This window comes from Lontra canadensis, unplaced genomic scaffold, assembly GCF_010015895.1.
Source record: "Lontra canadensis isolate GAN:19392208 unplaced genomic scaffold, GSC_riverotter_1.0 scaffold4, whole genome shotgun sequence".
Taxonomy (NCBI): Eukaryota; Metazoa; Chordata; class Mammalia; order Carnivora; family Mustelidae; genus Lontra; species Lontra canadensis.
In genome coordinates this window covers 7654492-7676227 of record NW_022630998.1, presented here as the reverse complement: position 1 = coordinate 7676227, position 21736 = coordinate 7654492, and the positions used below count along the sequence as shown (strand labels likewise).

The window sequence follows — 21736 nt, the reverse complement described above, 5'->3', positions numbered from 1 at the left end:
AAGCATGACGTAAAACCTAGAAGCCACAGACAAGACTGTTAAATTACACAACTCATACATTAAAGTATGGACACAAAGATCACACTGAGAAGAATTAACTGTAACACATGAGCAACAAAAGTTAAGGTTGCAATGACTAAACAAAAGGTACTTTATGAATTTATAACTAAGAAAATTATACTGGCAGGATTTTATTTATATTTATTTTATTTAACAGAAAACAGTGCTTAGTATATCAAAAGGAGGTTAATTATAAGAGCATAATTCTGACAAAGATGAATTTTAATTTTTGGATTTTAAGAAGAAAAATATTATACAATAATATATATTGCAAGAGCAGTTCTAATTAGAATTTTATTCATTCTAATGTGCAAATTTAACTATGGGGATAAAAACATTTATGAAAGAGATGTAGATGATGCCCACATATTAAGAATCAACACATTTTAAAGACACAGAATTAGTATCTCTTTATACACCTAAACCCATACATGTTTCTTTAAACTCAGGTCCTAAGCAACACTGCAAAAATAATAGGCTTATAAGATTTAGTATCTAATATTGCCTGTCTAGTAAAATGAGAGAAATCAGCGTAACAAAACATGCTTAATTTGTTGAAGGTTTAATACCTAATATATAAAGATAGTGGATATTTCCCTTTCATGCATTACACTTAGGTCCAAAGAAAAACGAAACCCAAAATGGATTTAAAATACAAAATCAAGAATTCCTAACCAATAGTTCTTTGTTTATACCTTTATGAAAGCAGTCACCATACTGTTTTATAACCTTTCTGGCGACTCACCTGTCTCTTCCCAGACTGAGAGTTTTCCAAAGGCATATAGTGCTGTCTCTCATCATTGTAGCTTCACCCCTTTGCAATAAATGGTTAGCACTTAATAGGTACTCTATTTGTGTTGCAAATATTAAGAATAAATCCTTGAAAAACAATCTTTTAATAAATAAATAATTTGGGGATTAAGCCTGGAATAGTTCTTGGAAATTTTTGTTATTTCTAATGTACTCCTACAAAAAATGCTTTTCTTTTTCCTATTATACAGACATCAAAATGACTCAGTTACTACTCTGTACTTGGACACAGAACATAAAACTCTAATATGCTGGTAAAAATGATTCAGTATAAGAAATAAATATTATGTCTGAATATAAGTAACTTACAACACTCATTAATACTCTTTTACCATATGAGGAATTCTTGGCTACATATTTTGCTTAAACATTTGATTCTGTCTTTAATGCCTCATAATAATGTAGTCACAGTAACAGAAAATAAGTAGTATACAGTATATACTTGCAAGATATTACCTAAAGTTCATATCATTTACACAAAATTTACCAGGCTAGAAGCATGGCACTATGCTGGGCCAGAAAGTTGGCTTGATATTGTAACAAAAGGAATTTTGCTCTTTACCCCCAACAACAACAAAAAATTCTGACAAATAGGGTCAAAAGTATCTTTCATTTTGTGAGCTAATAAAAGAAACAAATATAGGAAGGTAAGCATATAAGGTAAGTTCAAATGCTTCAGAAACCTTGAAAATATTTAAAGCAGTATCTTAGTCTTCTCTCTCTCTCCTTACACATACACATTTACACACACACCAGACATACCATTTGTTAACACATTCACAAAAATTTAGACCTTTCTTCATTTTGGTAACTCAAAAATTAATAAGATGCCATTGTCATGTTAAATAGTAATTTATGAGATTTAAAAAGACATATTATCTAATCATGTCTCCAAATGCTCAATTCTAAAAAAGAATTCCAGTAGATGGAAGATGTGGAAGCCTGTGCCTACCACAACCACCACTAAAGTCCCTTGGTGTTTCCAACTGGGAAGGGAATTTGCCAGGTTGTCCTTTTGAGCCCTTCCAGCACAGTGGAGGAAATGAATGCTGCTTTGAAAATGCTTCAAAATGTATCCCCACAACCTACTTCCAGTTAAAATCCTAGAAGACCATCAGATCATCGAATTTCTTGACTATGCTTTAACTCAAAGCTTCAGATAAATAGACTGATGTTCTCTTCATGATATATGATTAAAAATCCCCATTCCTCAATAATAGAAACGAAATTTAATAACATGTGAATAACAATATTAAAATTACCAAAATATATTAGTAAGTCAACATGGAATATTTTAAAGAAATTTTCATTTAAAAGTTTTAGAATATGCTATTATATAACCATGCTTCACAGAATCTTCTGAGAAATGAAGAAAATGAAAGGCAGAAATATCAAATAAAACCTCTGAAAATACTACTCTGACTTTACATTCTGAGTGGTTTCCTTTAGCTAACTGATGAGCAATTTGAGTATCAATTATTTGCAACACAAAATTTAAACCTTTGGGTTAATGCTAACATTTTAAAGGGCTGAGGTTTCCATGAAATAATCTATATTATAAGAAACTTTATAAAATCCTGGACAGCATAATAAGCATTCCTAATTAACTGATATTTAATTAATTGGTTTTCATTTTCTAAGTCAAGATACATGTTAAGTAGCTGCTAAGCTTGAGGCATAAGCTCATTTTTAATAAGTCTAATTGTATAGCAAGTTTTTTAAGATTTCAAATCCCTATCCTGGAATTAAAGTACATAGGAAAGTAACTGAAATTTGAATTAAAAAGTCAAAAAAGCTTCAAAAGGAATTAGAGCTTATAAAATCAATGGTACCCTGTTCCATGTCATCCAGTCACAAAGATGGAACCCTAGCACCTAATTTGAAGAACTGTTTCTTTATTCTAATAAATAGAATAGTAAGGCAAAATACTAAATTTTATTAAAGCATTTTAAGAATATTTACTTACAAAGTTTGTAAAGTCACCAAAACAGCAGGAAAGACTTAAAGTAAAATACACAAGTGTGATACACTAATTTACATTAAAAAATACTAATTTAAAATACTAATTTCAATACTATCCAGCAATTATTTAATGTTTACCTAATAAGTTTGTTATCTAGCTTTCTGAAAGCCTATTTTCCCACCTTTTCTTCTTTCCTTCAATTTCACAATCATCCCATCCTCTCCACTTTCAATATCTAGTAACAAGAATACTGCAGTCACCAGTGAGTCATCGTTTCCTCTCACTACAGAACCTACAGACTTACCTACACCTGTACCTTCTCATTAGTTATAATGGCAGTCTCTGTTCCTGAAGGCCCTTTGCTTAGATGTGGATCCTAATCCTTCTCATCTTCCCCAAAACTCCACCTTTCCTCTAATTACTAGCCAGTTATTCTCCTCTGCAACATTCTATAAGCAAACAATCATGCTTCCAGTTTTGGGAGGTGAGGACATTTTCCTAGGCCCAACATCTACCTGCGGCTCCTTCCCTTTCTGAAGAAGGTATGGTGACTGTCTCTACTCTCTCACCTTCAATTCCCTTTAATTACCCCCCCAATGTAAAATATATACCATCTATTTAAGCTATAAAGCATATTCTGTTTAGCATCCATAAACCCACCAACCAAACCAGGAACCAGAATATTATCACTGACAGCAAACACCTTGTGTCCTACAACTATCCTATGCCCTGGCCTCGCCCTCCAGAGGAAAGTACTATCTGGATGCCACTGTCATTCCATTGTTTTCTGAAACAATTCGTTTTCACTAGTTTTGTATACTTAAACATGATATTTAACTTCTGCTTCTTTTTAACTTTGTGAAACAGATGTCATACACATTATTCTTCCAGAAACAACTGTTTTCATTCAGCATTGTATCTAAGATTCATTCTTTTTTTTTTTTGCTTTTAAGTGTGGCTCATGCATTCCCACTGCTGTGTAATACTCCATGTATGAATACACCACTAACTTTTCTCCTATGAGTATCTGGGTAATATCCAGTTTTATAGGTTTCATGAAAAATACTGTAATGAACATTCTTGTACACAACTCCTACGCCACATGGGGAAGTTTCTTCAGAGTACACACTTGAAAGTGATACAGCTGATAGTCTACCATGCGCATGTTAAAATTATTACATAATTTCAGTGCATGTGACCTACTTCACACCTCAACAAGCATTCACATCCTCAAAACACCGGACATTGTCAAATATCCTAGTGTTTGTTATTAACAAACATTAGGAAAATTTCCTTTACCTACCAAGGAAATTTGTTAGGTAAAAAATGATACCTCCTTATGATCTTAACGTATACTCCCTTGATTACTCATGATCTAAGTACCTTTGGTATTTTTACTTACCATTAATATTTCCTCTTCAGTGAATTATTTGCTCAATATTTTGAACATTTTGCAATTAGACTGTCAGTTTTTCTTCCTGATTTCTAGGAGTTCTTTGTATCCCGCACATTAACAATTTATATTCTATAAATATAATCTACTAGTTTCTTTCTTTTCTGCTAGTTTCTGCTTTTTACGGCTTTTTCTCCTTTATTATTTTCCCATCGTATTTTATTTTTATTCTCCCATTATATCATGCCCACCAAGACCTCTACCACGATGGCTGCTAAAATGGTGTTATGAGCACCCTTGTCTTGCTCTTGATTTTAAGGGGCGAGGGTTTAATGCTTCATTACCGAAAATGATTACTACTGATTTTTTTTATAGATACCTTTTATGAGGTCAAAGAGATTGTGTCCTGATCCTAGTTTCTGAGTTTTTATCATGTTGAGGTACTGAACATTACTATGTGTTTTTTTTCCCCTTTATCTGTAGAATCTATCATATGATTTTCTCCTGTATTCTGTTAATATGGTGAATGACATTTACGGGTATTTTTATATTAAAACACCTATACATTTCTGGAATAAACTCAGACTGCCAATTGAGTTTTATCTTCAAAATATACACTTACGAATTGAGATTTCCAATTCTGTTTGGGATTTTGACATGCATTTAATAAAGATGTGGTTTTTTAATTTTTTTTTAAGATTTTATGTTTGACACGGAAAAAGCAAGAGAAAGCGAGAGAGCGCACGCACAAGCAAGGAGAGCAGGAGAGGAAGAAGCAGGGTCCCCGCTGAGCAGGAAGCCAGATGCAGAACTTGATCCCAGAACCCTGGGATCATGACCTGAGCCAAAGGCAGACACTTAACCAACTGAGCCACCCAGGCGCCCCAATGAAAGCCACAGGTTTATATTTTCCTTCACATACTCTTTTGGTGTTAGGGTTACACTGGCCTTTTAGAATGATTTGGAGAAATAGCTCTTTTTCTTTCTCTTATAGAGTGAAGTGGCATGATCCTTGAAAGTTTAGTTTAAGAGAATTAACTCTAAAACCATATGGATTAGTTGTTTTCTCCACAGTAAGATTTTATCTTATTTTTTAAAAAGATTTTATTTATTTATTTGAGAGAGAGAGAGAGAGAGAGAGAGACAGTACAAGCAGGCAGAGTAGCAGGCAGAGGGAGAGAGAGAAGCAGGCTCTCTGCCGAGCAGAGCGCCTGATGTGGGGCTCAATCCCAGGAGCCAGGATTATGACCTGGGCTGAAGGCAGACGCTTAACTGATTGAGCCACCCAGGCGCCCCTTCACAGTAAGATTTTAAACTACTGATTACATATCTGTAATCCTTACATTATTATTCAGGCTTCCCATAAGTTTTGGTGAATTCTATTTTCCTGGAAATTTATCAGTTTCTTCTAAGTTTTCAAATTTACTGGTACAAAATTCACAGTACTTTTTTTACTCTATCCAGTCTTTATTGTATTTGTGGCTGTGTACACTTTTGTATTTCAGTATTATTTATTTGTGCCTTGTCTTTATTTTCTTGTTCACTATACAACTGGATTATCTATTTTTCTTAATCTTTTCAAAGTATCACCTTCTGATTTCTTTTATCCTTTCTATCATAACTCTTTTCTAACTTGAGTTATGCTCTTATCTTTCCTAATTCTAATTCTTATTTCCTTATTTTTTTTATTTTCATATTCCTTTTCTATTTTAAGTTAAATGCGTAGTTCCTCCATGTTCAGGTTTTTTTCTTTTCTAACTTAAGCATTTAGAAAGATGAATTTCTGTTTACCAATTTCACTGCATCCCTCAAATTTTAATTGTGGTGGTATTCTCATTATCAGCAAGTAGAGAGCAGTTTAAACTTCAGTTATAATTTTTTTGTCCTACTGGTTATTTAGAAGGATGAACAATTTAAAATGTACGGATTTTTAAAATTTTTATATTTTTATTATTTATTTCTAAGTTAACTGCATTGTGTCAGAGAATATAGTCTGCAGGATACTGATTCTTTGAAATGTGTTAATCTGTGCTTTGTAGCCTACTACATGCTCAGTTTTTTGTGTTTGTGTGTTCCACAAACACAAACTACTGATTACATATCTGTAATCCTTACATTATTATGTAAGGGTGGAGTGCTTGTTAAACCATCCCTCACTTTTATTTTTTTAATGAATTACTGGCCTTTATTATTGTACGGTATCAATGCAAGTAGCTGATGACTACCATAAATGTTTCTGTTTGTAGTCATACATTTCTATATCTAACTATAATCTGGGACATTTCCTTTAAGCTTAAAAATATTCAAGTATCTACTTATCATCTACACTGCATGTCTAAATGGCACTTAAAACTTCCAAAAAGAGTTCTTATTTTCCATCTCAATGACAGTAACAACTACCCACTGCTCAAACCAAAAAACCCAGCCATAACTGATTTCTCATTCTCCCTCATCTCACACTCAATCGCTCCTATTATTTATAACTCAAAAATATTCTCAAACTTGTTTACTTTTTTTAATCCTCACTAGTCCAAGGGCTAGTCCAACTTTCTTTTCTCTTTTATACTTTAATACCTTTCTAATTCGTTCTGGAGACAAAGCAACTAGAGTGAATCTTTTAAAAATTTGTGTCAGATCAATTATGCAATTAACTGTCCACTTAAATCTCCCTGCTCTATGAATAAATTCCAGATGCTACATATCCTGCATAGTTTGGTACCTGCCACATCATCTCCTATCACTCTTCTTTTCACTCCTTCACTTCAGCCTCACTACCTCTGAACATATCAAGCCCTTTTCTTTTTAATACCTCTGCTCTTACCTTTCCTTTTGCCCAGGAAGCTCTTCTCAACCATGAATTCTTATCTTTTAGATCCCAGCTCAAAGGTCAGTTCCTGAGAGAAGTACTCCCTGGCCACTCTAATTAATATAGGTGCCTATTACAGCAAAGGACACAGTCAACAAAGAGGCAACCCACGGAATGGGATAATATATTTGCAAATGACACTACAGACAAAGGGCTGATATCCAAGATCTATAAAGAATTCCTCAAACTCAACACACACAAAACAGATAATCAGGTCAAAAAATGGGCAGAAGACAGGAACAGACACTTCTCCAATGAAGACATACAGATGGCTAACAGATACATGAAAAAATGTTCATCATCGTTAGCCACCAGGGAAATCGTATCAAAACCACACTGATTACCACCTTACACCAGTGAGAATGGCCAAAATTAACATGACAGGAAACAACATGTGTTGGAGAGGATGTGGAGAAAGGGGAACCCTCTTACACTGTTGGTGGGAATGCAAGCTGGTGTAGCCACTTTAGAAAACAGTGTGGAGATTCCTCAAGAAATTAAAAATAGAGCTACCCTAGGACCCTGCAATTGCACTACTGGGTATTTACCCCAAAGATACGGAGTAGTGAAAAGAAGGGCCATCTGTACCCCATAGCAGCAATGGCCACAGTCACCAAACTTTGGAAAGAACCAAGACGCCCTTCAACAGATGAATGGATAAAGAAGATATAGTCCATATGTACAATGGAGTATCATGCCTCCATCAGAAAGGATGAATACCCAACTTCTGTATCAATATGGACAGGACTGGAAGAGATTATGCTGAGTGAAATAAGTTAAACAGAGAGAGTCAAGTATCATATGGTTTCACTTACTTGTGGAGCATAAGGAATAACACGGAGGACAGCGGAGATAGAAAGGAGAAGTGAGTTGGGGGAAATTGGAGGGGGAAACAAACCATGAGAAACTGTGGACTCTGAGAAACAAACTGAGGGTTTTGGAGGGGAGAGGGTGGGGGTTGGGAGGGTCTGGGTGGGTATTAAGGAGGGCACGTATTACATGGAGCACTGGGTGTGGTACATAAACAATGAATGCTGGAACACTGAAAAGAAACGAAATAAAATAAAATGGAAAAAAAAACATAGGTGCCTATTAGTTGCTTTCTATCATATGAGTGTTTTCTTTCCTTCACAGTCATTATCACAATTTGTAATTTATCAAGTTTGTATTTTGCTTAATACCTGCCTCTCCCACCACCGTGTAAGCTTCAAGCTGGAATCTTAGTTTGTCTTGCTCATTTAATTCCAGAATCCAGCACAATGCTTGGTACATACTAAATCCTAAATAAATATTTGTTGAATGAAAAATTACTATCACAATTTAATAATACTTACTAAATTAATATTGATTCAAGAAGATCAAACATAAAATCAGATAAGGGAAAAAACCACCATTTTCAATCACTGTCAAAACAATTATGTTCATAAATTTCTTTCTTTACAGATTTTCTAAGGTATTTATACCTTACAGAATTCATCTCAAGCTGGAAATTTATACCTTTTGAGAAGTACAAATTTTAATGTTAGTCCAAGGTGAAAGTTATGAAAATATATCTACCAAAATAGATTCCATGAGAGACTAAAAATTAGAACCAATTATCAGAAAAAACATTTAAATTAACAGATACTACCTCACAATAAGACACAAGCCTAGGTTTCGTAAGAAAATACTAAAAATCTTTAAAATAAGCTATTTAAGTAAAATATTTAAACAACCTTTAAAGGAATAAATAAGATAAAAATCAAAGGGCTAAAAAGAAGCACATATACATTGTTTTAGCCAAGCAAGTATCACACTTACCCAGATAAAAGACATAATCGCACTTACGCATCTCAACGTAAAAATCCTATGTCAATTAGCAAACAGAATCCAGCAGCAAATTAAAACAACAAACTATGACTATGTGATCATTTTTGTTTATTTCAAGAAGCCAGGATAACTATCAGGAGATTTGTTAACAAAATAATTCCTTGGGCACCTGGGTGGCTCAGTCGGTTAAACTACTGCCTTTGGCTCAGGTCATGATCCCAAGATCCTGGGACTGAGCCCCACACTAGGCTCCCTACTCAGCAGGGAGCCTGCTTCTCCTTCTTCCTCTGACACTGCCCCTGCTTGTACTCTCTGGCTCTCTGTATATCTCTGTCAAATAAATAAATAAATAAAATCTTAAAAAATAATGTAAAAAATCTTAAAAAGATAATTTCTCATTATCATTAGGTCAATGAAAAATGAAAAATCAGTATGATAATTTCCACTGATGCTTAAAAAAAACTTTGATAAAATTTGACAAATATTCCTGCTAAAAACCTATAAAGTAATAATAGGGATATTTCCTTAGTGTGATTTAGAAAAAAAAAAATTGTGTGTGTGTGTGTGTGTATGTGTGTGTAGAAATCAACCTGTGCTGTTTTGTGTGTGTAAATCAGCCAGAATCATTCTTACTTGGGAAATATCAGAGCAAGGGTTATAAACCACGCCCATAGGTTATTTTCAGCCTGCCAACTGTTTTTATAAATAAAATTTTGTTGGAAGACAGCCACACCCATTCATTTACATATCATCTCACGGCTACTTTTACACTACAACACCGGAGTTGAGAAGCTGCAATAGAGACTGGCACACAAAGCTGAAAGTATTTACTATCCAACCCTTCACAGTGTTAAGTCTGACAACCCCTAGAACTAGGGCATTCCTATTAAAGTAGGAAAAGACAAAGGCGCTTACCAACAATCACCGATTTCTGAGCTATCGTCGGCTGCAGTTAGACAGAAATATTAAAACTTGAACTTTTATAACTTTCTCCATATCTGTGAATAAATCACTGATTTCCCTCTGTGTCTACTCCTTCCCTCACCATCACCTCCACTGCAGAGCAACAGCAGCTCTAATTCACTCACACCTAACTCAATCAGAACATCTTTTATTTTTTTTAAAGATTTTATTTATTTATCTGACAGAGAGAGAGATCACAAGTAGGCAGAGAGGCAGAGACAGAGAGAGGAGGGAAGCAGGCTCCACACTGAACAGAGAGCCTGATGCGGGGCTCGATCCCAGGACCCTGAGATCATGACCCGAGCCGAAGGCAGAGGCTTAACCCACTGAGTCACCCAGGCGCCCCGGAGCAAACATCTTTTAAATGTCCAAGTTTTCTTTAACGCAAAGTGGAAATATATACTGTATCTCAAGAAAAGATAATGAAATTACTAATTTTCAATCTAACTGATCTTTGTAAAATACCAAAAGCATAATGAAAAAAAAATCAGTAGGATTTACTGGTCCTACATAGGGCTTGTACATGCAAATTAACAGCATCCCCAACATCTGAATGTGATGGGATACAATTCTCAGACGATACATATAAAAATAGTAAATCTCACTGTTAAACATACCCTTCCTGTAGAGACAACTCTTGGTTTTCTTCTTCAGGACCACTGCTATCACTCTGTAATTCAGGTTCATTCTCATCTTTTCCTGGCAAAGTTTCCCAGCTTTCATCACTTGATGACTGATCTTTTTCTGTACCAGAAAACCGATGAGGCAATGAGGCAGACCATTCTCCGTCACTGCATTCTGAACTGCAAATTCAGAACAGAAACACAGTAACTGTCACTATTTGTGCATTTGTCATTTGGAGGCATCACAGTATATAGTGTACGACTATGCCACACATGCTTCATCAGGTGCCAAGTCAATTTTAAAAAAATATTTTAAAAATAAACACAGAAATAAATACATTCAGCAGAATGTAACTTTTTCCGATGAATAAAGCATATGGCAAGTTACAGAAATGTCAATTCATTATTTTCTTCACTAAAGTAAGTAATTCCATGGTGCTTAGATACAGGCTTCTTTATTTTTTAGATGTATATCTAAATAAAATTTTAATTTGGTAATCATAAATTAAATGCTTTCTGAAATAAGTAACAGATTTACTACTCATCTACCCCGACTAAAACAACTTTCTAATTACATACTGACAACTGGGGACATATCCTCTATGAATAAATTTCCACTATTACCATGTTTCAAAAGCTTAACTATTTTTTCCTTCCTTTTTTACAAAAGACTTTAAAGTAAAATGAGATTCAAATTCATAAAAAGCTGCACTGACTAATCTTTACTAAAGTCTTTTGGTAGAACTGTGAACGCAAAATAAATTTCACTGCAAGAAAATATGTAGATAAGGAACCAAAACGTATGATAGAAGGGTTAATGAAGAACCTCAGAAAATGACTTTTGGTTATATTTTTTAACTTTGGTTAATTTGGTTACATTTAACTGCTCCTTAAAGTACAGTTATCTTGTACTTATTAATGGTGAAAATAAATCTTAAATGCCCTTTCCAACCATATCAACCATTCTGATCAAGAACCCCTTTGGGGCACCTGGGGGGTTCAGTGGGTTAAGCCTCTGCCTCCAGGTCAGGTCATGATCTCAGGGTCCTGGGATCAAGCCCTGCATTAGAGTCTCATTTCAGCAGGCAGCCTGCTTCCCCCTCTTTCTCTGCCTGCTCGTGATCTCTTTGTCAAATAAATAAATAAAATCTTAAAAAAAAAAAATCCCCTTAAAGATTTCCCTTTGGTGCCATGATTTAAAAAAAAATTATAAATTTTAGTTTGTTTCTGAAAGAAGTTATAATTAGTAGGAAATAACTTTTCTTTATGATGATGTATTACTAGTGGTTATATTAATAATGATATATTAACTAGACTAGTTAATGAGTTCCTCCTTCTATAGGCAGATAAACCGAAAAGATCAAAATGCTATTAAAAAAGAGTAGCACTAATGTAATGTAAGCTCTGAGAAGTTAGACGTAAAAAAGTAAAAATCAACTTCCAATCTTCAGTAAATGATAAGCAGCAAAGCACAAGCATTCTGGAGAAGGAATGCTATATAGCTCTGGCATAGCAAGTAAAAGATATTCCTTCAGTTGAATAGGACCCTAATTGCTTTTATTTTGTAAAATTTTCTGTAATCCAAAAAATAATCTAAGTAAATAATTTCTAGATTTGTATCAGTGTAAAAATCTAACATAGATAATAGTTTTAAAAGAGTTCTTGAACTAAATTTCCTCAACTATGAAGCCTCTCAAATTTGAAGCTATATTCCAGTTCCAATTTTGGTATCTCATTAACAATTACAGTAAGCTTTCTTTATTAATTTCTGGCAACTTATTTAAAAAGGAAACCTCGTATTTTAAGCATTTTATGATCCTGTCCAGAAAAACAATACCTAAAAACTTCCGAATTTTTTTTAACTTAGTGAAATAATTGATGGACTATCTCCAAACTGTAATATAAAAAGAATGCCTATGATCAATAGTCAATATCTTTAAGAGGCCTACATCACAGATTGGTAAATTCAGCCTTTTGGCCAAATTTGGCCCTTCTACCTGTTTTTCCTAGGATCTCTGGATTAAAAATATGTTTTTTCTTTTCTTTTTTTATAAGTTTGTCTTTAATTCTACCTCTTACAAAATTTAAAATATATACTATCTGGCCCTTGAGGGAAAAAATCTGCATATCCCAGCCCTGTATCATTATTACTCATTATATATAATCCATACCCCTAAATAGGTAACTTTTAAATATATATACTAGCCCCGACCACCTAGCCATCCAGAAAGTTTTAGATTTTCACCCTCCTTTTCAAAAGCTATAAAACAAAACTTACTTGACAGGTAAATTTCTTGATTTTCTATCTGCTAACGGTATTTCCCTGCTCACAAGCTGAAAATCATGTGTCTTTGACATCTCATAAACTCCTATGTTTAAATCCTTTTTACATTCCATTCTTTCTGTAAAATGTCTCCTTTGTCTCCATTTCCCCTAAAAACCCTGGCTCCAGTATTCTTTTCCAAACCTAGACCTGGAAGTCAATTATTAATTGGTGTCCCTAAATTTAATCTCATTCCCTCTCCTCACTTAAAAGATGCATTTTAAATATCACTATTGCTTTAATTTATATCAAATAGTACATACATAATATTACTCCAAAATCCTTCACTTTACTAAAGCAATATTTCATAAAATTAAACCACTTACCTACTGCCTTCCCTATTTTTGCTGCAGTCATACATTAATGCTATGTCTTAAGGTATAGTTTTTAAGAACACAAGTTCTGGAGTCAGTCTGCTTGGATTTGAATCCACCACTTAGCAGTTGTGAAAAAGTAACTTAACCTTACTGTGCCTTTATCACTCACACATCAGGTGAATTTAGTAACAGTACCTAATAATTCACTGAGCTCATATGAGAAGTCAATGAATTAATACCTACAAAATAAATAATACGCCATCAGTACCTGTTAGCAAATTTTTTTTTTTCTTTTAAAGATTTTACTTATTTATTTGACAGACAGAGATCACAAGCAGGCAGAGAGGCAGGCAGAGAAAGAGAGAGAGGAGGAAGCAGGATCCCTGCTGAGCAGAGAGCCCAATGCAGGGCTCGATCCCAGAACCCTGGGATCATGACCAGAGGCGAAGGCAGAGGCTTTAACCCACTGAGCCACCCAGGCACCCCAGCAGATCTTTTGTTTAACAGCTTTTTCTTTTTTACTCAAATACTGTTATTTCCTTTTCAGGTCAGGTTTATGATGTTTAAATGAATATTGTAGATAAAATGTTTAGAATAATTTTTGGAAAATGACAAACATTTAGTAAAGGTGGTAGCTACTTTATTATATAAGCTGTCTGCCTAGACATTTCAACTGGATTTCCAACCAGCACGCCACCATTTTCCTGTTTTCTCTACCTAAGAAAATCTACTCTGAACCCTTGGTTTGTCTTACTGAACGTCAAAATCAGCCTCCTGGTCACCCAATCAGCTTTAGTCTTAGTCTCTCTTTATATCAGGGGTCAGAAAACTATACTCTGACCCATTAACCAAATCTGGCCACCTGTTTTTGTTTGTTTGTTTGTTTGTTTGTTTTTTAAAGATTTTATTTATTTATTTGACAGAGATCACAAGTAGGCAGAGAAGCAGGCAGAGAGAGAGAGGAGGAAGCAGGCTCCCCGCTAAGCAGAAAGCCCGATGCGGGGCTCGATCCCAGGACCCTGGGATCATGACCTGAGCCGAAGGCAGAGGCCTCAACCCACTGAGCCACCCAGGCGCCCCTGGCCACCTGTTTTTTAATGACCTGGAAGCTAAGAATGTCTTTTGCCTTTTATTTGTTTGTTTGCATTTTTAAACAGTTATGTAAGTACCTATATAGTATCCTTGATTTTGTCTTTTGGTCCACAAAGCCTAAAATATTTACTATCTGGTCACCCTTTTAAAAAAGTTTGCAGACCCCCGAGGTTCAGAGAAGACACAGCAAAGAGAAACCAAACATAGGTTCACCTTTCCTGTCCTGGAAAGGGTGAACAAACTGCTTAACAGAAGCATTAAAACAAAATAAAACAAAAACAGGTACCAAGAAAAGTCAACTGGATGTGATAAAGAAGAGGTCACTGTTAACATCAGAGAATATAGAAATAACACTGGGAGTTAGATTTCAAGGCATTTAAAAGTGCAGAGTGCAGGAACAGAAACAGTGGGTATGGAATATTTATTCTGAAAATTCAGCAGTGGAACAGAAAACAAACAGGCAAGTGGTTAAAGGAAAAGCAAGATCAAGTGAAGGTTTCCCCTTGGGGTTTAGAAAATTACAGAATGAGGTAGAGGGAAGCAACTTTGGTATAAGATTAATAAAGTCAGGTGTCGGATATGACTATAGACACAGAATGAGACTAGTCACCTCTCTTCATGAAAGAAAAAAACAGGAAAGGATACTAACATGTTGCTATATGGAGAAAAGGAAAACAAGAAAAAGTTCAGATTTAATCATTTTACCATCTCCAGGAAAGCAAGAAACAAAGTTATTTACTGAGAGTGACAGGAGTGCATGGAACTAAAATCAGAGAGAGAAAAGATTTAAAAATAACTTTTCAAGTAGAATAAACAACAGAACAAATAGGATACAAAACAATGATGGGAATAGTGAGGACCCATTTGTTTTTGAATCTAAGAGCAAATGAGTTAAAAAATTTTAAATTCTCAGAATAAAACTTAAGTACCACTTCGATTTTCATATGGTCTCTCATTGGTACTGTCTCCCATTAGCATTTAGAGCTATATTCAAAAGCAGTCAACTGTAACTTCAATGTTACATTTTACACATCCAATTGTGAACCAAAAACATTTTCTCACATATAGAATAAAATTACATGTGCTTTCTACACAAATAAGAATTTGTATAGTACGAATCTTAGATAGAAATATGATACAGAAGTAAAAGCATCCATAAGCAGTCTTATTTCTTAAATTCCCCCAAAGAACTGGTTTGTTAGTCTTCTGTGGCATTTATCACATCCATAAAAACTGAACTATATTTTGGATAATTTTGTTATGTGACTAGCTGAGGATCAAAAACACTTTTTGAATTTTATTGAAAATACTCTGGATGGAAATGATGTTAGGACATATCATTTTCAGACAGTATACTGAATATAATAATCTAAGCAGTCTGGGATATTTTATCATTAACAATGAACTATGCTGTAATACAATGCTACAAATGGTAGTTGTTCCAATCTATAAATCTGCTTCATTTAGTAAATAAGGCCCAGATGGTTCTGAACTGTGCCTGCATTTTACAACTTTCCAGTCTTTTTCCTAAATATCAGAATGTTGTCATCTGTAATTCCCTAACATGCCTGAGGAACAAAGCTCTTTATCCCTAATTTACTCCTCCTAAACTTGTACGAACTTGGAAATAAGGTAAAAAGGTTTGCTAAAATGTTACAGCATATGCTTTAGGATCTCTGCTGGCTGCTCACAGATGATATCACAGGGATATCAGAGGAGCTCCTTCTGCAAGGAGCTTAATTTAGTCTCATGATAATTACCTTTATGTTTTATCTTCCTCAGAAGGCTGGTGAACACCAAGGGAACAGGGGTCATTATTTCCATTTACAGAGTACCTGGCAGAAAGTCTGACACTTAGGAAGATTTCAACAAATCCTTTTTGAATATAACAAACTGAAATCAACTAAAGAGCTAATACTCCTTTTATTTTCTCAACATCATCCACAACAAAAACATCCAACATTTATCTTAGGTAAGTTTTTTGTTTTTAACCTTTTAAGCAATGTCAAGGCTTAGGGACAGAAAAAATGTGAAGGAAACCTCAACTGCTCTAAGAAATGGTAAGTGGATGGCATGCCTCTTCCTTCACTTAGACCCAAGGTTAAAATGTGCTGGCATGGTTAAAAGGTTCTGTTCAACTCAAGATCTTGTCATCAAACAGTTATTAAAGTTCTCAGGGTATATTTCAAAAGAGCAGGATGTTAACCTTAGCTCTTTGGTCTAATTCCAAGTCTGGTAATTACATACTGCCTATTAAAATTCCCCTCGCAATTCTAATTTAATAAGGTGGTGTTCAGTTCCTGTCAAACAGCTCAGAGCAATTCTACCAGCTGCAATGCTTATTCCATAGAGTGTAACGTTTCAGATATGATTAAGTGATCATTTAAAAAAGTTTTCAGGATGGAAATCAATCATGCATTCACTCAAATACTTTTCACTTTTAAAGAATATATGAACTATGTATTTTTTTAACTATATTTTTAAAAAGTGGCCAAAATTTCTATAACTAAAAATGTCACGGTGATTTTAGTTAAGTTCTGGATAAGACGGTCCTATTTGTAGCTATTATAATATAAACATGACAAGAAAAATTTTCAAGTACAGCATCTTTAAGTTTTACAAAGCAAAGAAAACTCAAAAAGAATCTCAGACTCAATAAAGGGTATTTATACCTTCTTTCTCAAGACACTCATTGAGTAGTCACTTTGTTTCCCCATTTCTCCAGTCTGCTATTATCAGAACTCAGCAGGACTGCAGCATCAACACCAAGTAGATGAACAAGTGACAAAATGAAACTAAGTAGGAATATATGGTTATTAGATTTCAACCTTTATCTGACAGCATAGTAAAAGACATTCTGGCAACTGTGAACCTTTGCAGGGAGCTGAGGGCAGAAGAACTGGAAACAGCATAGAAATACTCCTCAATCTGTCCAGACTGTTGCAATTTAGTCTTAAACCTATCTCAAGGGTTACAGATCCAAAAGGGAGTGGAATCCTAGGTAAAATCATTATCCTTGAGAATTTATTCTGTGATGGTAGTTTTAAACAAACAAAAAATCCCTAAGTGTTTCTGGCATTCCAATGTGTCTTAAAGATTGCTCCAAAATTAGTTTCATCTTTCAAGGCCAACTCAACTTCAGGTTCTGTAAATCAATATATTACCAAAAAATGAAAGAAAAAGAAGTTTCTACTAACTGTGTTTTCTTCCTCTGTATATTCTATTTGTAAAAAAAAAAAAAAAAAAATCTATCATTATTTAGAATACTGGTGTATCACTTAAGGAACCAAATTATAATTAAACATATTAAGACAACACCCTATAACCATTCAAAGTCCACAGTCATTCTAGGCAAATAAAATACTAACCCTATTCTCTCTCTCTCTCTCTCTCTCTCTCACACACACACACACACACACACACACACACAATTTAAACAAAGAGCCAAGAAAACTACTTTTGAGGCTGATAAATGATGCAAAAGGTTCATCAATTTTATTATATGACATTAGGCCTGACTATAAAAAGCAAAAAAAAAAGGGGGGGGGGGTTATATTTGATTAGTGTGTCTCCAAAGATGAAGGTATGTCCAACTTAAATTATTTTCTTCAAGAAAGCAAAAATGTAACTGGAGTAAAAATGCAACACTCTTATACTTTGAAAAAGATAAGTTATCTAAAATGGTAAGTTGATGTTATTATTATTTTTTAATAGTAACCTAAGAGGTATAGTAAAGGTTCATAATCCAATCCAAAAATCTTAGGGCTGAGTATGTTTTAAAAGTCAGATTTTTTCCTGTTGAGATTTAGATGTATTATTTAATAATTCCCAGTGGGGTCTAACCCCAAAACTCAGTAATCAAACACTTTCGTATTTCTGCAATAAATATTAGGAATGCTTCAAAAAAAGCCTCACATTAGTTCAGATCCAGATCTGCATCAAATAAGTTAGTACCACTTAAGGTTCTGATTTCAATTTCCATTTTAAAAAGAACTTTGTGGATTTTGCATAAAAGACTGTGGGCCTAAATTGAAAAAACAAGTTAGGGAGAAGTTCTTAATGAATTTTACCCTTAGACTTAAAAAACAGGTTATATAAATACTGTCTGCTAGCCCTTGAAGTTTACAACTTCAAGACAGTAGTAAATGGGGCACCTGGGTGGCTCAGTGGGTTAAAGCCTCTGCCTTCGGCTCAGGTCATGATCACAGAGTTCTGGGATCGAGCCCCACATCAGGCTCTTTGCTCGGCAGGGAGCCTGCTTCCCCCTCTCTCTCTGCCTACTTGGGATCTCTGTCTGTCAAATAAATAAATAAAATCTTATAAAAAAAAAAAGACAATAGTAGAAATTATATTTCAACTGTTTCTACAAGTTACTTATGCTACATTATACAAGCTTTATCCATATGTCCAAAGAAAACCAAATACATTTTATTAATTTTGTGACATGAAATACATAAAATGTATTCATATTTAAGAGGAAAAATTTCTTCCTTTGTAGTACTCTCTAGTTAAAAAAAAAAGTAACCATTATTTCTACAAGTCAGTAAGATCTTGAAACTGCACTGTAACTGAGCAAGATCTGTTCCAATTAGCTCCAAAGTCTGTGAAAATCTGGACTCCAGGGTAATGAAAAGTCAGAAGCTGGACAAAGAAATTTTCCATTTCTCTCTTCTTTTTATGGTCTTACAGTTTGGGTAGGAAAGATTCAATACACGAGGAACACAGAATGCTTACTCTATGAAAAGCAGTGGGACACCTGGGTGGCTCAGTCAGTTAAGCTTCTGACTCTTGATTTTGGTTCAGGTCTTGATCTCAGGGTTGTTAAGATTAAGCCCCAAGTCTGGCTCTGCCCTGGGCATGGAGCCTGCTTAAGATTCTTTCCCCCTCTCCTTCTGCCCATCCACTCCTCAACTCCTCACCCTGCTCACGCTCTCTCTCTCTCTCTCCCTCTTATAAAAAAAGAAAAAAAAAGTTGTGTGTTCTCTTGAGATACCCATTTGTATTGGGCAGTAAGTAGAAATGCAAATTCCAACTCCAGAATTTACTAGCTTCCTTATCTTGGGAAGTCAACTCTCCTGTGCTTCAGTTTCCAGGTCTATAAATGGGGGAAATAATATATACCACATTGTGGTATGGTATATATTTGTATATATACATTTTACCTATAAATAGGTAAAAAATAAACCTAATGATAAAAAGAGCAACAAGGGGGCGCATGGGTGGCTCAGTGGGTTAAAGCTTCTGCCTTCGGCTCAGGTCATGATCCCAGGGTACTGGGATCGAGCCTCACATCAGGCTCTCTGCTCAGCAGGGAGCCTGCTTCCTCCTCTCTCTCTCTCTCTCTCCCTGCCTACCTCTCTGCCTACTTGTGATCTCTGTCAAATAAATAAATAAAATCTTTAAAAAAATAAAAATTAAAAAAAAGAGCAAACAGGAGGAACAGAGAAACAGGTGACATTAATAAATATTGGCAAAGTTCATACAATATTATCAAAATTTTCTGTGATCTTAAGTCACTTTTTAAGCCCAGGATGAATTAACACAGAATTTTTTAAAAAATATAATAAATGTTCACTTTATAGTTTATGAACTGAAATACTATTACTAAGAACTGAAATAATTAGTATCTCTATCCTTTTGTTAATAACTAATCATCATTATCTGAAATTACAATTTCTATAAACTCCTAAAATGCCCCAAATAAAGTTTCTGTAAATAAATAACCAGCAGTTTGCATGTGTGGTTAGCACTGAGAAAATAAGAATATTTGGCCAAAGTACCTAATTCCCTGACCATGTCAAAGAGCCCATCCATCAAACATTATGGTTAGTAGAAATAAACCACTTTGCTTACCACACAATCTGACAAAGTATAAAATCTTACCTATCTTCATCCTTGTCATACAGCTGGTAATAATCTCCACAGCCGTTCCAAAAGGCGTTATCCACCACTTCTTGCCTTCCTGCTGTGGCTCCACTTTCCGCTGTTATTTGGTTATGTTCTGTTTCCCTATGCGTAACTCTTGAGTAAGGTGGATCCAAGAACATGCAGTCATGTTCTCCATCGTAGTCATCACATTTTATTAATAGGTCGTCTGAGCCATTTTCCTCAACTTCCAAAGCCTCCCTCCATCTCTGAACGCTTCTTTGTTTAGCCTCATGCCTATTAAAACCTGTTTCTTGGTCCACCTGGCTTGAACTTATCAGTTTTCTAACTTTGGGCCTTACTACCTGTTCAGGAAAACTTCCCTGGTTCTTTCCCTTATCACTAGTATTTTGTTCACTGCAGATATGCCCGGGAGCACACACTGCATCTTCAGCTGCATTTTCTCTCTGACTCTCCTGGCTAGTATCATTTTGTTGTTTCTTTCTAACAACTTCATCTTCAGAAGAGGACCTCTGAAATTCCTGATTGTTCTCATTGACAAACTCAGTATCACCAGTAGAACTTCTGACTAAAGGTGCTGAATCTAGCTCTTCAAATTCATCTCTTATTTCACAGTTAAAAGAGGGAACTGGTGGTGAAAGACCAGTGTATGCCTCTACCTCTCCATTTGCCAACTCAAATATTGTATTGCCCAATGCTTCCTGATAGCCACCACCTTCCACAACTTCTGCAGAAAGCTGAAGACGGTCACTGGCCTCTCCATGTGTGCCATCTGGATCGTAAGAGTCAGTCTGAATCAATGAAATTCCATTTTGTACACTTGAAGCATTGCAAGCTTCTGTAGTATATTCTCCCTCAGAGTGATTATGAAGATCTGTACTGCTTCCTAAAGTCTCCCTGCCCTCCTCGCTATGATGTACTGCTGCAAAGGATGGATTGCTCTCAATGGTTTGATTCAATGTTGTATCACAAATGGGAATTTCTGTTTCACTTTTTTCAAATAAAGTGTCATTGGGTAAAGAAGAATGAACTTGATCCGATGGACTGGAACCTTCACAGAGAATAAAGAAAACATATTTGGAGACATTAAATATAATTTTATTTACTAATGACTATTTAAGCAGATATTATACTAATTATGCGCTTGAATATGAGTGACTTTCTCTGGCAGGTACTTCTATGCTCCCACCCTTAACTGAGAGGGCACACCAGTTACCCTATGAGTTCATTTATGCCATTGTATAACCCTTCAGTACCCTCTCCCTCAGATGTCTTTTGGAGGTTTTTTGCCTAAATCCAGATACCTAAAACATTCTGTAAAAGACATTAAAAGGAGAGGTATAAGTCAAGTCATAGGGTAACCAATCTGCCCTGCCAGTTGTTAGGGTGCACAATTCAAACTTAACTTCTTTTATTATGGGCAGCTAAAATAACTGCAACAGTACTTTTCAGAGATAAAAGAACAGGTTACAGATCTAACAGAAATGAAATTCGATTATGTTTGATGTTAACTCAGAAGATTATATCTCAGTTCCCAGATATATAATATTAGATTTCTACACCCAAAATGGATTCTTATAATGCATCTACAATAATGAGTTAACTTTAGATATGTTACAGCTATGACTGCA

General features: G+C 35.0%; 1 protein-coding gene across 2 annotated transcripts in view; it reads right to left on the bottom strand.

Moving 5' to 3' along the window:
* Nucleotides 1-21736, bottom strand: part of PJA2 (praja ring finger ubiquitin ligase 2) — a 75952-nt gene that overhangs the window by 29066 nt on the left and 25150 nt on the right. The window contains exons 4-5 of one of the 2 annotated variants that reach the window (XM_032845201.1): nucleotides 20103-21156; nucleotides 10482-10667 (exon numbers count right to left, since the gene is read on the bottom strand). In XM_032845201.1, coding sequence (XP_032701092.1) covers nucleotides 10482-10667; nucleotides 20103-21156 — 1240 coding nt within the window. The remainder of the gene's footprint in view (nucleotides 1-10481; nucleotides 10668-20102; nucleotides 21157-21736) is intronic. The other variant, XM_032845211.1, reaches the window with a different exon arrangement.